Source organism: Sporobolomyces koalae (assembly GCF_050403365.1).
Source record: "Sporobolomyces koalae JCM15063 DNA, S_koalae_JCM15063T_v1_ctg1, whole genome shotgun sequence".
Lineage (NCBI taxonomy): Eukaryota > Fungi > Basidiomycota > Microbotryomycetes > Sporidiobolales > Sporidiobolaceae > Sporobolomyces > Sporobolomyces koalae.
In genome coordinates, this window is record NW_027481770.1 from 962,591 (window position 1) to 978,180 (window position 15,590).

The 15,590-nt window shown below is 56.5% G+C and overlaps 5 protein-coding genes across 5 annotated transcripts; 4 read left to right on the forward strand and 1 right to left on the reverse strand.

The window, feature by feature from the left end:
- Positions 1–75: 75 nt before the first annotated feature.
- Positions 76–4,890, forward strand: JCM15063_003520 (uncharacterized protein; the record flags this gene model as incomplete). Its single annotated transcript, XM_076675441.1, has 10 exons — positions 76–248; positions 385–558; positions 625–749; positions 825–908; positions 974–1,086; positions 1,813–3,179; positions 3,249–3,747; positions 3,819–4,138; positions 4,214–4,422; positions 4,487–4,890. 10 exons carry the CDS (start codon positions 76–78, stop codon positions 4,888–4,890), a joined length of 3,468 nt encoding a protein of 1,155 aa, XP_076537525.1.
- A 241-nt stretch (positions 4,891–5,131) lies between these two features.
- JCM15063_003521 (ADP-ribosylation factor GTPase-activating family protein) lies at positions 5,132–8,383 on the reverse strand (the record flags this gene model as incomplete). The annotated part of the gene is made up of 6 exons (XM_076675442.1): positions 5,132–5,243; positions 5,335–5,514; positions 5,610–6,362; positions 6,436–6,508; positions 6,570–7,602; positions 7,667–8,383. The coding sequence occupies 6 exons, from the start codon at positions 8,381–8,383 to the stop codon at positions 5,132–5,134; spliced, it is 2,868 nt and encodes a 955-aa protein (XP_076537526.1).
- Positions 8,384–8,895: 512 nt separating this feature from the next.
- On the forward strand, positions 8,896–9,959 carry JCM15063_003522 (phosphoribosyltransferase; the record flags this gene model as incomplete). Its single annotated transcript, XM_076675443.1, has 6 exons — positions 8,896–8,967; positions 9,038–9,081; positions 9,153–9,167; positions 9,234–9,251; positions 9,322–9,562; positions 9,654–9,959. 6 exons carry the CDS (start codon positions 8,896–8,898, stop codon positions 9,957–9,959), a joined length of 696 nt encoding a protein of 231 aa, XP_076537527.1.
- Positions 9,960–10,783: 824 nt separating this feature from the next.
- JCM15063_003523 (uncharacterized protein) lies at positions 10,784–12,073 on the forward strand (the record flags this gene model as incomplete). Its single annotated transcript, XM_076675444.1, has 6 exons — positions 10,784–10,921; positions 11,003–11,225; positions 11,288–11,344; positions 11,416–11,587; positions 11,653–11,924; positions 11,994–12,073. 6 exons carry the CDS (start codon positions 10,784–10,786, stop codon positions 12,071–12,073), a joined length of 942 nt encoding a protein of 313 aa, XP_076537528.1.
- A 406-nt stretch (positions 12,074–12,479) lies between these two features.
- Positions 12,480–15,498, forward strand: MKT1 (Mkt1p; the record flags this gene model as incomplete). The annotated part of the gene is made up of 10 exons (XM_076675445.1): positions 12,480–12,501; positions 12,591–12,604; positions 12,673–12,834; positions 12,941–13,987; positions 14,059–14,196; positions 14,274–14,363; positions 14,436–14,497; positions 14,566–14,824; positions 14,894–15,307; positions 15,382–15,498. The coding sequence occupies 10 exons, from the start codon at positions 12,480–12,482 to the stop codon at positions 15,496–15,498; spliced, it is 2,325 nt and encodes a 774-aa protein (XP_076537529.1).
- Positions 15,499–15,590: the final 92 nt, after the last annotated feature.

The following is a 15,590-nucleotide window of genomic DNA, read 5'->3' on the forward strand; positions in this document are numbered from 1 at the left end:
AGTACTCGAAACACTACATCGCCTCGCTCGCACATTCATTCTTCGACCCCCACCTCGCTGCTGGCTTGATCTTACATGCCCTTATTCGGCAAGAGCTCGACTGCGCCCCATCCTCCTCCTGCTGCTAGCCCGTACCCTCCGGCTCACGAGCTCGCGACGAACCAAGTCGCTCATCGACCGCAGCCTCCACTCGGCGCTCCCCCTGCGCACTCGTCTCACCCACCGACAGCGTCAGGTCACATGCAGCAGTACCCGCCTGCACATTCGCAACAACAGCAGGGACCTCCCCTGAGAGCATGGTTCGATGCTGTGGACCTCGATCGGCAAGCTTGAAGCGCCGCTGCCTCCTCGACTCCCGATACTGATCGAGCGAGACGACGACAGATCGGGCTACATTACGCAACTCGAACTCAAGCAGGCGCTTATCAACGGCGACTGGCAACCGTTCGACGATCAGACCGTAACGATGCTCATGCGCATCTTTGACGTCGATGGATCCGGCTCGATCACGTTTGACGAGTTTGTCGGGTTGTGGCGCTACATCGAGGAATGGCAGTCGTGCGTCACCCTGACTGAGGTCACCATCCTGGATTGTGGTTGACTGTGACGCTCGACGACCCTCAGAGTCTTTCGGCAATTCGACCGGGACCGTTCCGGCACGATCGAACCTCAGGAACTGTCGAATGCACTGTCGACGTTTGGATACAATCTCAGCTACCCGTTGATCAACCTGTTGCAGCGCAAGTACAGTGAGTCACCTCTCTCGCTCTCTCTCTCGCCCACGGCACGTTCCCCCTCCAACTTTTCCGTCTCGGAACTCGCAGACCCTTCCACGGCAGTGCAAAAGCCTATGAACCATCAACCGGGGTACTCGAGACCTCCCGCAAACGCTCAGGGCATCACTTTTGGTAAACACTCTTTTTTTCATGTCAAGAAAAGGGTACACGTTGACAGCGCGTGCGTGCTACTCCAGATCGATTCGTGAGGTGCTGTGTCACGGTGCGCTCTCTGTCCGAGAGCTTCAAAGGAGTCGATCAGGACCGCGACGGATGGGTCAACATCAGTTACGAAACGTTCATGACGCTCGTCCGTCGCATTCGTTCTCTTTCTCTCCTCCTCGCTTCCCGTTTCCGTCGAATTATCGCTCACTGTTTACTGTTTGGTCTGGAATTTTCTCCAGGTCCTCTCTGCGCCATAGTTTCAGGTCTAAGCAGTCATTTCTTTCGATTTACGATCGAGGTTCGACGGGTTCGGACACGCGGTACTCGTCCGAGGCGGTTCGAGGCTGTACATTTTTTCACAGCATCGATACAGCGCGAAGATTTGGGCGGTACATTGAGGTTGTTGGAAGTTGTGGTTTGCCAAACACGTTCTGAACGCGAGAAGATGTCACGAGCGAGATCAGGATCCCGATGCACACGTGAGAGAAAGGGGGTGCAGGTAGAAAGAGGGAGACGAACTGAATTGCACACGCCTCGGTCTATAGATGCCGTTGAGCGAGATGATCAGTGACACCAACGCGAAATACATTCGGATCAGGCGCAACCTACTTGGCACGGCGGAGTTTCGTTCGTCTGCACAAGAGAGATGGTCAGAAGTCGAATCAGGTGGGAGCTGCACAGAAGAGAGCCCTCACAGGCATAGCGGGCTGCAACGTGAAACGATGACGGTATGCGAAGACCGAAAGTTTGAGATTGAGCGACTCTGCTCTCACCAGCGCCTCGGTCTTGTCTCGGTTACCTCGAGCATACTCCTAGCTTGGAGATGGACTCGTCGAGCCCACAGGCAGTGACCCGGGACAACCATGATCAGGTCCCCACCCGAACTTCGCATCGGCCTCGTTTCGCAGCGCCAGCTGCTCCACTCGGGCTGTGGCCGTCCCTCCTGATCCTCGGACCCATTCTCGCTCTCTTGACCTACACGTCCGTGTCGCTGCACTACTCCCTCCCGACCCCAATCGCCCATGAACGCGATCCTTCAACCGGCACTCCCGTCTTCTCGGAACAGCGCGCGATGGGCTACATTCGAGACCTCGCCAGTTACAACGACGTGGACAACACTCCTCGGTACCGCATCGTTGGAACGAAAGAGATGCAGCGCACGGACGAGTACATCCTCGATGCCGTCGACCGCATCAAGCGCGAGATCGTCGACGACCACCCCGCCAGAGACGACATGCAGATCGAAGTGTGGCACCAAGTCGGCGACGGGAGTCACCTGTTTGACTTTATGGACAAGATGGTGTGGAAAAAGTACTTTGGCATCTCCAACATTGTCGTACGCCTGTCGGATGGAACCCAGCACTCGAAAGCGAACGCGATCCTCGTCAATGCCCACACCGACTCGACCCTGCCCTCCCCAGGGGCCGCGGACGACCTCGTTGGAGTTGCAGCGATGCTCGAGAGCCTGCGCGTGCTCGCCCTCTCGAAACGCCGTCTCACCAATTCCGTCATCTTCCTGTTCAACGGCGCCGAAGAGAGTCTCCAGGACGCTTCCCACCTGTTCATCACGCAACATCCACTCAAAGACACCGTCAGGGGAGTGATCAACCTCGAGGCGTGCGGTACCGACGGCAAAGAGATCACGTTCCAAGCCACTTCAGAGGAGATGGTGAGAGCGCTCGCGAGGACCCCGACCCCCTACGCGACCATTATCGCATCAGAGATCTTCCAAACGGGTCTCATCCTGTCCGACACTGACTTCCGACAGTTCGCCGAGTATGGCAACTTGACGGGACTCGACATGGCGCTCGTACAAAATTCCTACCGCTACCACACCCGACTCGACTCGTACGACGCGATCGAACCCGGAGCGCTTCAACACATGGGCGAATCGACCCTCGCTCTGCTCGAGTATTTCACATCTCCTGCGACCTCGCTCGGCAATTCGCCCCTGCCGACCCCGATCCTGCCCAAGACTTCCGTATCGGCGCTCATTTTCTTCTCGGCGCTTGGAGGGCACATCTTTGTCGTGTACACCCGGAACCAGGCGACAATCCTGTACACCCTCTTGGCCGGCGCTGTCAGTCTCGTTTTGTACGACCGCGTCGACTGGGCGCAACGCCGCAAAGCCTACATCCTCAGCTCGCTTGGCGTGCTCGGCAGTGTCCTATCAGGAGTGATCGGTGCCAATTTGGCTGCTGCCTTCACAAGTCTCGTAATGGGCCGAGCCATGAGCTGGTCAGCTCGCTATTTTCCCCATTGATTGCCCAGCTTTTCTCAATTTGACCAAGTCTGGATCTCCTGCAGGTTCCGACATGAAGCGCTTCCTCTGGTCGTCTATGGCCCACCGACATTGCTCGGGATCGTCGTGTACCAGTACTTCCTCGTCTCGAACCGACTCAGATCGCGACTCGCCACAGTCGCCCAAGATCGCGCCGAGTCTTCCCTGCTTGAGCATTCGTCGCTTGTCGGACTTGTCGTGTACTACACGGTCTTCATGTTGCTCGGGCACGCACTCGGAGTTGGTTCGAGTTACCTGTTCGCGATCGGCTCGGTCGGCTCTCTCCTCGCATTGTGCTTCAACGACTACGTCCTAGCCCCGCAGCGTGAAGCAGACTCTGGCAGATCGGTGCACCTCGCGACGTACATGGTCGGACAGGTCATGCCAATCATGCTCGGAGTCGAAGGCATCATCGGGTTCCTCGACTTGTTTGTCCCACTCACTGGCAGGTTGGGCGCAGACGCTCCCGTCGATTTCATCATCGCCACTCTGACTTCGGCGGTCGGATTCCTCATCGTTCCTATGGTAATTCATCCTTTCCATCTCGATATCGTCAAGCTTTTGGGAGCCTAACACGTCAATTTTTCCTTGCACAGTTCTTGCCATTCGTGCATCGATTCGGAGCGTCAGTCACCGCTCGACTCCTCGTCCTCCTAACCCTCGTCACATTTGTATCTCTGTCGTTCTTCACCCGTTCGAATTGGTCACCGTACGATAAACAGCACCCGAAACGGATCTTCGTATTGCACATGGAAAACACGTCGACCACCCCGTCCGAGTTCAACCTGCACGTTGCGAGCATCGATGGCAATCCGTTCCTCGACCTCGTCAACAAGGCGACCGAGGGTTTGGTCCCACTCGGTCAAGTACCCGAACCGACGGTCGCCAACGATCTCAGTGTCGATTGGGACATCATGTTGGTTTTTGTCGCTCTCCTTTCTGACAGCAGGGATGCTCGGCTCTGACCTGACGAGATGATTGTATTGTATAGCTATCCGATCGGGCAATTCTTGACGACTTACAAGGTACCACTCGAACCCGTCGCAGCCGACTATGTCTCGCCGTGGTCAGACTTCAAAGTAGTGGTCGAGAAGAGTTCGCTCGACGTTGTACACATGCGAAGAACGATCAATCTCGTGCTCGAACACCCGGGCGTGATTTGGCCCGTCATCGCATTCGAAGCGGATGTTGTCGATTGGGGTCAGTTCTCCCCACAACTTGCTGTTAATTATCTCAATTGACATCTCGAACGAACCAAATGTAGATCTCCCTCGAGCTCCCGAACGTGGCAAGATCCGACACCACGTTAAATCGGTCGCGAGTTATGGCATCACTCGATTCCCGTTGTCAGTCACGATTCAACTCGACCCGAAATCGTTCGCGGCCGCGTTACGTCAAGACCAACGTCGCAAACATCAACGTGACGACGAACCTTCTGCACTCGACCTCGAGTTGGGAACGCTCAAGATTGATTACTCGGGACTCGATCCATTGGGAATGTACCCCGCTTCGCTTGTTGCGGATGATCCAATCGAACAACGAGTGAGGGACGAAGCGCAACAGTCGAAATTGGGGTTGAAGTTTTTCAAACAAGTCGAAAGTAGATTAGAACAAGAACCGGTAGATTCCATGTTGTTGAGCGCTGTAGCTGGAGTTGCATACGTTTGATCTTTGGAGTAGCTCTCTCTTTTCTCTCTCTCTCCTCTCTTTACTATTCGAACCCTCTTTCTCTTCCCATGTTCTATACCGATATCACGATTAATAGTATATGATTGTCAAAGTGCTCTCCTAGATGTCTTTCAGAATGAGAAGCAGTATCAGGACAGATTAAGGTAAGGGGAAAGTCCTGAGCGTCCAACGAGGGGCACCAGATGCGTGAGGCTCAATGGCACCGCGTATGGATCGTGAACTATCGAGATGTGGTGGAGAACGTGGTCGAGGTGACAGGAGGAGGAGTTGGCGTCACGAGCGAGACCCAACGTTTCTCGACATATTTCTGTTTGACAAACGTTGCGATCGTCCTAGAATTGTCGCGAATCACAAACATCCTCGTCAGCACTTGTTCAATCGAATACGTCTAGACAGATCGGGGGGAAAAAGAAAACGGCTCACGAGTCTGTGACGAGAGAGTCGAGAGTTTTGGGATCGAGTTCGGCTTCAAAGAACGCGTTCGAACGAGCGTTGCCCACCGAAACCATTGCTGCGATTTGTTCGTCGCTCCAGTCATCGAGTTCGATCGATCGAACTTTGCTGATGTGAGTACCAAGGGAGCGATGCAGTCCAGAGCACCGACTGTTGTCGGTAAACACAAAGAACCGATGAATCAGCGTCACGAGGTTTTGGATTTAGTGTTCACAACTGGAAAGGGATTGAACACGACAACTGACATGCACAGTACGATCCCGAGAGACCAACTCGCCCATTTCGGTTCACTCGCACGACAATCAGCGCATTTTCCGTTACCCAACTCTCGATCGTCAGCAATCTCGACAATCTTGGTCGCGTTGCGGAATTTGCTGTCGTGCACCGTCGGCGATGTCGGTTCTTCGCGTGAAGCCCAACGTTTGACCGCGTTCGAGATTGCGAGGTCTTGTTCAGACAAGATCGATCCGGTCTCGTCCAAATCCCCTTCATCTCCGGTCGAGAATCCATCAGATCGGCTCGTGACCGTGCGGGGTCGAGGTACGACGAGGTTTGGCGAAGATCGAGACGCTGAAGGAACTGCAGGAGGAAACGGGATCCCGAGACCGTCGAGCATCGGACGTGTCGGGACTTCGGATCCTTCCGAAGCCGTGAACACTTCACGGCCTGGACGAGAGCTAGGATCGAAGGAGCGTCTGTTGGATCGCGACGGGTCATCATCGCCGACCCGGAGAGCTGGCACTTGTGGAGGGGGATGCTGCACCGAACGGCGTTTGTCCTTTTTGGAGCTGCTGCCTGACATCTTGCGCACGTGACCGAGCGAGGTATGGCGCGAGAGGAACGACGGTCCGAACCGGCCTTTGGGCGATGTCGGAGTCGAGTCATGAGGAGATGGCGTTCTGCCATCAATCGCGACAGACAAGGAAGAGGCGTAGTCGTTGGCGTATGGACTGCCCTGCTCAATGTGAGCCGGATCGAAATGCCGCACAGATGAGGTTCTGTAGGGCCAAAGAAGACGACGAATTAATAGTCGTTCGCGATTCGAACGAAACACGTGCTATAGCAGCATACCCGTTCAACAGACTTTCAACGCTCTTGCAGATTGCTGCCTGCCACTCGGAGCATTCCTGGTCATTTGTGGCCTCTACAAAACAGTCATAGACGAATCAGCGTGGAAAGCGACGTGAATGATCTGTTGCGCTCACGGTAGACTCGTCGCAGCTGCGGGGTGAGCACCTCGAAACAAAACCGCCTATCTCCCGCCTGTTTACTACTCCGTGCAGTCGCGTAACGAAGGTTTATTGGCGTGCCGTGCACAGACAACGAGTCGGTCCAGCGGTCGTATTCAACCAGTCGGCCTTCCGACAAGACGACCCAGTAGCGGTTGTAGCGCGCGCCTCCATCTCCCGAGCTCGAATGCTTCTGTCCCGCTTCTGTCGCATAGAGGAAACCCTCTTTCTTGCGAGGATGCGAACCGAGACTTTGTGGCGATCGTGAACGACGCGGAGAGGGTGGTGGCAGGAGGTGGACCGCGCAAGGTGCGGTCGCATCGGGAGAGACGGGAAAGAACTCGTCTGAGAGAAGAGGGGGCGTGCGAGGGCCAGGACCAGTTGCGGAGGTTGGAGAGAAAAGGTTGTGGCTCGAGCTGGACGTCGGCAGTGCCGATTGCAGCGAATGCTGAGCACTCTTGATGAAGCCCCGGAAGCGGTCGCGTCGACCTGGAGTCGCGATCCCTGGTTTTTCGGCTCCTGCACTCGGCGACGGCGAGAGGCCCCAATGTGGGAGGGAAGTTCGCCGTTTGCGCTTGTGATCCTGGAGCTGCTCGCTCGAGGTTGCGGGCGACATGGCAGGGGGAACATCTAGAGTCGATGAGCGAGACGGTATCGCATGATCATCGAGCGATATCGGTGCCGAGTGACTACCGGAAGGTCGTTCAGGGTCGCTGTCGAGATGAATTGCGTCGAGCAGTTTAGGGGGTTCCGCCGGATCTGTAACGTCTCCAAGATGAACCCATCCGTCGACACTGGTGTTTGCGCCGTTGTGGACACTGCGGTCGTCTGATTCGACATCTTGCCATGCGAGCAGCCAGGCGGCGACTGCATGTTCTTCGCTCGCAAGAATGCCTTCGATGAACGAGAAGTAATCGACCCGTTGTTGTCGAAAGAGTGCAGTCCGTTCCGTTTGCTTTGCGTCGAGAGCCGCTAGCTTGCTCTCGTCTAGTTCAGACTTTGCCAGGTACTGCAGGTCATTCCAGATAGGTCAGTCTCGGCACGGATCTCTCTACTGCGAGCTCCGGTGATACCTTGGCAAGATCCTCGTAGTAAGTCTTCGAGTCTCCTTCAAAGTGTTTGCGCCGGTCTTCCACGAGCTTGAGCCGGTCTGTGCTCGAGCGCAGGCGTTCGGCCAGTTCTCGGCTGCGGTCGAGATCGCGCTCGAGCTCGCAGCGCCTGCGCGCCCGCACAGTGCGGAGGGTGCGGTCATACAATGCCCCTAGCGGGTCGTCTCCCGGGGTCACGCCTCCGCCGCGCGCGCCGAGGTCACCGAGTGCATCATCGAGGTCAAGGTGCGCATCGAGGGATTCGCGCAGCGTGACGAGACTCGCCTCGAGGGTCTTGACGAGCTTCTTGAGCGCGTGTCGCAACGAGTGTACTCTACGTCCGAGCGTCGCGATGTGCGCTCGGAACAGCGGACCGTCCTCGAGCGCGGGTTCGGGTGCTGATTCGGAAAGGGTACGAGCGTTCACGACGGGCGAGGTCGCCGAGACGGTCGGCGAGCTCTGTCGCTCGAGACGCTGGGGTTCTCGTTCCATCGGCAAGAGCTTGTCGAAGGCTGGGGCGCGTGCATGCGACAGGGACGATGCAGAGGGGGAACGAGGAGGCGAGCGAGGCGAGGCACGCGTGAGGGCCGGCACGACGACAGGCTTCGGTGCGGGCGGCGAAGGGGTCGCTCCTGTGATGCTTGTCGAGAATTGCGCGTGGATCGGAGTGCGCGGCGAGGTCGACGCAGGAGGCGGTGTCATGCGAGCAGTCGGCGCGACGGGCGCAGCGTGGTTGCCGAAGACACGCGCTATAGGCAAGACACCGACGGGGGTGTCAGGTGCAGTCGGCAGCCTCGCAGGGCGGGCGTGCACTGTCGAGGTCTCGAGGCGGATCCCGGATAGATGACGGGGCGACGAAGCGAGTGTATGCACGTGAGGCCCGGGTGCAGAAAAAGTTGCGAGTCTATCCCTCCAAGACCCGCTCTCGCTATCCGCACCACCCGCCCTGTGAGCTCGAGTTCACAGATCTGTGCTCTATAGGATACGTCACGAGGAAACGGCCAATCGCGCTCACCTCGGAGCAGACGCTATCGCTGCGTTGTTTTCGACTATCGGTCTCTTCCCCTCTCCACCTCGTTCGGCTGTTCGGATCCGTAGTCACATTCGAGCCGATACGGATCAACTTTGATACCTGCAAATCGCTGCGATAGCTGCTGACATGCCTCCTATGCTCCTGGTCATGGCCATCCAGGACTTCTGTGCCAACTTCCGCCATGGGATCTTCCTCGACTGCTGAGCCTCACGTCAACGACGGTCACCTCCGCTACAGCTACGTCGATGTCCACGTGAGTCTCCCTGCCCAAGTCGCGCATCTCGAAGGAATTGTACAGCTAAAGTCTCGACTCGCTTGCTCAGGTCACGATCGGCAATGCCGCCAAGGAGATCAAGGCCAAGTTCGAGTACGTGCAAATTACTACATTTACAGACCTCTTCATCAAGCGCTGACCTCACATTGCTTCGCGAATGACAGTCCCGACATCATGATGTTCGTGCTCGCTTCCTGCGCATTCGATAGGCAAGACACTGACCTCTGATCTGTTTCTCGAGACAGTGCTATCGGTGGTGGAGGGTAAGTTGACCGCTTTGCATTCGCCTCCGACCGACCGGCTTATCGACAATTTATCTTTCCCCTCGTCTAGATTCTTCCCGGCTCGCGTCCTCCGTACCTTCTTGAAGCGTGCCAGCGGTCCCGATGGATCGAAGCGCAACATCCCCATCCAAGCGATTGGACTCTCGCTGTACGAGGAGGTCGGCGCGTTCGATGGATCCGAGGGCCTCACCTCGGAGGAGAAGCTCGGCAAGGAGGTCATCCGGACTCAGTGGCTCGACTTCTCGACCCTCGGCAACCGACCCCTTATCGGCAGGCGAATTCTCATTGTTGTACGTAACCTGCCTCTCCAATCGCGCTTGCGCCGCGATCCGTTTCATCCGACTTACGCACGCACCCCCTTTGGACGGTTCTCATCTCCAGGACGAGGTCGACGATTCGCGAACAACGCTAGGATACGCGGTCGCCGAGCTCAAGAAGGACATTGCGCAGCAGTACGGCAAACTCACGCCCGACCAAAAGGCGCATTTCCCCAAGACGGAACTCGCCATCTTTGTCGTGCACAACAAGCTCAAGGAGAAGCTCGCCGACCTGCCCGACGACGTGCAGTACTTCCCGGGAGAGAACATCGAGGACCGATGGGTCGACTACCCGTGGGAGACCGAGAACATTGAGCTTCACGAGCGATTGTGCCAGGAGCAGAAAGCTCTCGAATCGAAGCAGGCGTAGACGGGGCATGTCGCCCGTCTGTTCCAGGTGTCCTCCCTCTCGCAATTTCCATTTCGTTACCCTGTCCCCTTCGAGGCGGTCCTCTGCATCCTCCCTCATAGATCCTTCTGGCGAAGCTGTTATACTACCAGAGATGTTTGCACGATGCCTCGCCGCGAATTAAGCGGCAGCTGGTCAACGCAGATGGACCATGGACGCTCACTTCGGGGAACAAAGTTTGCGAGAACCAAGTGCGAAATTGCTGAGGCCGGCGCGCGCCTTACCAATTTCTTGATAAATCACCTCCACCCGTCTGTAAAGGTTCTGCGATCTCTCCCGCATCCCTCGACGTTCCTCGTATCTCGGCAGGATCACTTCGGCAAGCCCTTCGATTGGATCGATAGTACGCGCGCCAAAGTCCAGCTCCATGTAGGTTTGCACCGGTCTCGCTCTCGCTTGTTTCGCTCGGGATCTCGGGTTCGAGGTGCGCCTCTCGATCAACTCGGCGCCCTCCGCCTATGTCGCGCCCGTACCGACTCTGTCGTCCTGAGCTATCGAGAATTCTCTGCATCTCGTTACGCGACCGAGGACTCGGCGATCGGAGGGATGGGCCTTTTTTCTGGATCAAGGCATGCTCCGTCGATCCTGATCTACCGATGGAACCGAACAGCCAGGCAGTTCGAAGGACACGATCAATTTCTTGGTTTACGAGCAGATCCAGATACATGTCTTGGATCGCGGGACTAACGTTCGATTTGTTCTGATCCGCAGCGCTCTCACCTCCCCTCTCTTCGTACTCGAGAGGCTATACCCACTCTCCTCTACCACCGCCTAATCTAGACACGATGGAAGCTGGACCTGCAACTGTCGAGGAGATCGACTACGAGGGTTTGAACCATGACGGACTCGCAATCAACATGCTTGCCGGATCCCTCGCGGGTATCTCGGAGCACGCCGTCATGTTCCCCGTCGACTCGATCAAGGTGCGTTTCCATCCATCAATCCGGATTTGAGACCTGCGGGTGGTCGCGCTGACGAGAGTTTCGTTCGAAAATCGTTGGCAGACGAGGATGCAAGTCCTCACGACGTCCCCGACGGCCGTGTACGCCAACATGTCGGAGGCGTTCACTCGCATCTCGTCGACTGAAGGCACGAAACGGTTATGGCGCGGCGTGGCGAGTGTCATTCTCGGAGCTGGACCGGCACACGCCGTGTACTTTGGCATGTACGAATTCGCAAAGGACTTTGCCGGCGGAAATGAAGGAGGGTACTCGTTCGTCGCAACTGGTAAGCGGATCAACTTGCTATTTGCTGTCAAGATTTGTGCAAAACTGACGGAGAATCAACAGCATCTGCCGGTGCCCTTGCCACGATCACCTCGGACGCCCTCATGAACCCATTCGATGGTGAGTAGCCTCTGCACAAGGTGTTCGAGCATCCATAAATGCAAGCTCACATCCTGCATTCGGTATTGTAGTTGTCAAGCAACGCATGCAAGTTCACGGTTCGCAATTCAGGAGTGTGCCGGAAACTTTCAAAGCCGTCTACCGGACAGAGGGTCTCGGCGCGTTTTACGTATCGTACCCGACTACCCTCACCATGACTGTCCCCTTCACGGCCGTTCAATTCTCGACTTACGAGTTCATCAAGTAAGTTTGCTCGCTCGATAAGCACCTCGGATCGCTTTGCTCATATCGCTCGCTCATCTCCGCAGGGACAAGATCAACCCTACCAACGTTTACTCACCTCTGACACACGTCACTGCGGGAGGTATCGCTGGAGCCGTCGCTGCCGCCGTGACCACCCCGCTCGACGTGTGCAAAACGCTGCTCCAGACGCGAGGAACTTCCGACGACGCGCAGATTCGGAAGGCACGGGGGATGGGAGACGCGTTCAGGATCATCTGGGAGCGACAGGGACTGAAAGGATTCGCGCGCGGGTTGACCCCTCGGATCTTGACCAACATGCCCAGCAACGCCTTGTGTTGTGAGTCCTCTCTCTCCTCTGAGCGCTCATCTTCTCTCAGACACCGGCTCACTCGATTGCATTCGACAGGGCTGTCGTACGAGGGCTTCAGGTTCTTCCTTCGAGGCGGTCACAGCGCTGCAGCACCACCACCGCTCAAGTCTGATTGATTGTTAAGACTCTCGGCTCTTCAATCAAGCCTCGCCCTCGTCGCCGTCTTGCGTCGATTGGCTCCGTTCCCCCTCCTCTCAAAAGCTCGTCGTCACTTCGACCACGCGCACTTTTACCTGCGCCCTGCTCCATATTACTGTCCTGGATACCCGCACACGCGCTCTCTCTTTCGTCCGAACTTGGTTGTTCAGCCCTCCGCTTTCTGTCATTATTGTAACCTCGCAAGTATCGACAAAAGTCCTGTCAGCGCTCGGAATGATCAAACGAGAGAGATAGGGTTATTGCGAGTGGTGGGTAATAGCGTTTCCCCGACGTCCGCTCATCCGTTCTACGGTTTCTCCCACTCGAGTTCCGACCTTTTCTCTCCCGCCCGCCTCGCCCACGTTCCGGTTCGACTCTTGCGAGATGGTCATTCGCGCGTTAGACAGTAAGTCCCAGCGTCCGCCTGACGACGGTTCGGATGTGATTGCGGTGTTGATCTCGTCTCGGATCGCTCCTCGTCTCGTCTTTGCGCAGCCTGGCTCTCTGAGGTGAGTACCTGCTCTCATATTGTACTTGCATGGGCTCATACTGACGACCTCGTTCTCGTCATAACCAGCGCAAGCTGGTCAAGCAATGCCCGCTCAGCGCACTCAGCGGAACGCGACTCGGGATCGATGCTGAACATTACCTGCACAAGCTGCTCGACAGTCGCGACCCCGTCACGAGCGACACGTTCACGCCCGCGATTGGAGGCGCCCCGCTCACGTTGACTGCTCAAGTCAGTTGCCCACCACATCATCATCATCATCATCATCGCAACCCCATTTGCGCGCGACTCTGCTGATCCTTTCGTACCTGTGCCTGCGTCGAATCCGACATGCTAGATTGACAAGGATATGGAAGCGCTCGGCAAGCTCGGAATCAAGCCAGTGTTCGTGTTCGACGGAATGAACCCTCTAGACCGACCAGAGAACCGGAGTTACGACGAGAGCACCTGGAGACGTACGCAGGCGTGGGATCACTACGAGAACGGACGTGTGCAGCCATCGCGCGCAGAGTTTGGAGAATCCAATTCGATCGTGCCCAAGGACGTGCTTCGCCTCGTACACCGCCTGTTCAAGCAACGCTCGTACGAGTTTGTCGTCGCGCCGTACCTCGCGTGGGCTCAACTCGCGTACCTCGAACGGCACGAGCGAGGTTACGTGCACGCCATCTACGGCGCCGAAGAACTCTTCATGTTTGACGGCATTGACCGCATCATTCTCGACATTGACTTCAAGCGCCTCACCATCTCATTCGCATCGAAAGCCAACATCCTGTCCGACATGGGCCTCTCCTCGGACCAGTTCCTCGATCTCGCCATCCTCGCAGGCTTCTCGACCTCGATGCCCTTCCCCGCAATCGACCCGCGAGAGTTTCACCTCCGCTCGGTCGTCGAGGTTCTCAAGACTCGCGGTTCTGGCGTCAACGCCGTGCTCGCGTTTAAAGATTTCCCTCGCGTGTACCAATCAAACTATGTCGACGTGTTTGCCCGTGCTCGTTGTATGATCAAGTTCTCGCTCGTCCTCGTCGCGCACGAAGGTCGTGTACTGCCACTCCCACTTGTCGCACCTCCGCCTCCACCATCAGCTATGAACCCGCAACCGACCCCGATCATCACCTCGGCTGATATTCCTTCCGACCTCGGCGAGATTTTCAGTTCCCACCTTCCAGACGAAGTGTACTACCAACTCTTCCGCGGCATGATGAGCCCGCAAGTTATCGCGCCTCTCGCCTCTGGGATCGTCTACGAGCAACCACCGCTGTGTGGAGGTTCGCCCGAGTACGAGCGCTACATCAAAACCCTCAACGAGCCGAGTCAGAGTCCTCGATGTGTCTCGATCGCGCTGCTCAGCAACGTGCTGCACCCCGTATGGTTCAAGAAGCCCGTGGTGAGTTTCGACGGTAGAGCGCTACCTCGCCGAGGTTGAACTGATGATTTGACCTCCCCGCACCTCTGCAGTCCGCTGTTTACTACTTCCAACCTCAAGCAGAGCACCCTATTCCCCATTCCGCACCCCATACCCAAGCCTTTATCGAGAGTGTTTCGAAATGGAATGTCCACGCTCGTTACGTCGAAGATGAGCTGAGACGACAAGCGGTCAGTCAATATTCGTAGTAGACTGTTTCGCTCGTCCTGCCAGCCTGACTTACTTCGATATGCGTGTCCTCACACAGTCTTCAACCATCGATTTGTGCCTCTGTCTCGGAGGAACGAGCACAGCTAGTCTGGCTCAGCGCACGATTGTGGCCAGGAACAACGATAGAGTGAGTTTGCTGTCCGGCTCGATCGCGATGAGAATGTACCTCGGCATTAACAGAATGCTTCTCCTGTCTCAGCCATTGGACAAGAAGGACGAGATTGTCGCCAACACACTGTGGCGGTTCCTCGAACTCCGCTCGTACGCCGGTGCTTTCTTTCTGTCCAAACTTGGGATGGTACTGATTGAGTTTCGGATTGTGGTTGTAGCTTCCTGACGTCTGCTCACCAGCACACGCCGCACGCTTCCGCTCTGCACCTCGTTATGAAAAACTCGAAAGTGAACGACAAGTTCCAAGAGCCTCTCTTCCTCGCGATGGAACTCCTTCGCGCGAACATGCTGCACAACGGACGCATCGGTACGCGCGCCTACTCGGGTGGTCCCAACTTCAGTGGTGGAACCGATGGCGACAAACGCAGTATGCTCCTCGTCATGCGAGTACTCTCAATCGTGCCCCTTGTTTTCACAGTGCGTCTTTCCTGCTTTCATTTCCCTACCATCTTGCCTCAGAACTAACGGGGTTGTCCACAAACTCAGCCCGGCGCGTGGGACGGACCGCTCTCGCGCGAGCTTCTCGTGTTCAACTCTTTCATCCGTGCGACGTCGCGGTCAATGCGCACTTTGCTCGAGGCAATCGCGGTCAACTTTTTGCTACGAGGCGACGCCAAACGGTCTTACGAGGACTACCTCGGCGTCGCGTTCTCGCTCCCGTTCCAAACCGACACGAACACGGGCATGGGCATCCTGTTCAAGGCGTTCGGAGACACGGTGTGTCACATGACGGGAGGGATCGATGGAGTTGCTCGCGCGGGATCGAAAGATGCTTCGGCCGAGGACAAGGCAGCGATCAAGGAGACGAAAGACCAAGTTTTGACACTCTTGCAGGACGCGTTCCCGAACGTCAAGAACGTGCGAGCCGAGTTGGAACGAGGGTTCCGATTCTGGAGTTTGGTACCTCGCTTCTCCCGATGCCCCGCAGTCTTGATCGAACTGACTCTCTCTCTATTACGATCGATCCTCAACAGATGATGCTCGCCGTTCGATCGCTGCGCCAGTCTCCTTCGGGCGCGGCAATCTCTCCCGACGTAGCAGAACAGTTCGAACACGCCGATCAGTGGCTCAAGCCCTTCTTGGTGCAATGAAAACTCGAGAGTAGTCGTGGTTTGCAAAAAGCCAAATATTCTCTCGAGGTTTCCCCGAGACCACTCTCACCCACATTGAGCCTTTCCAATTC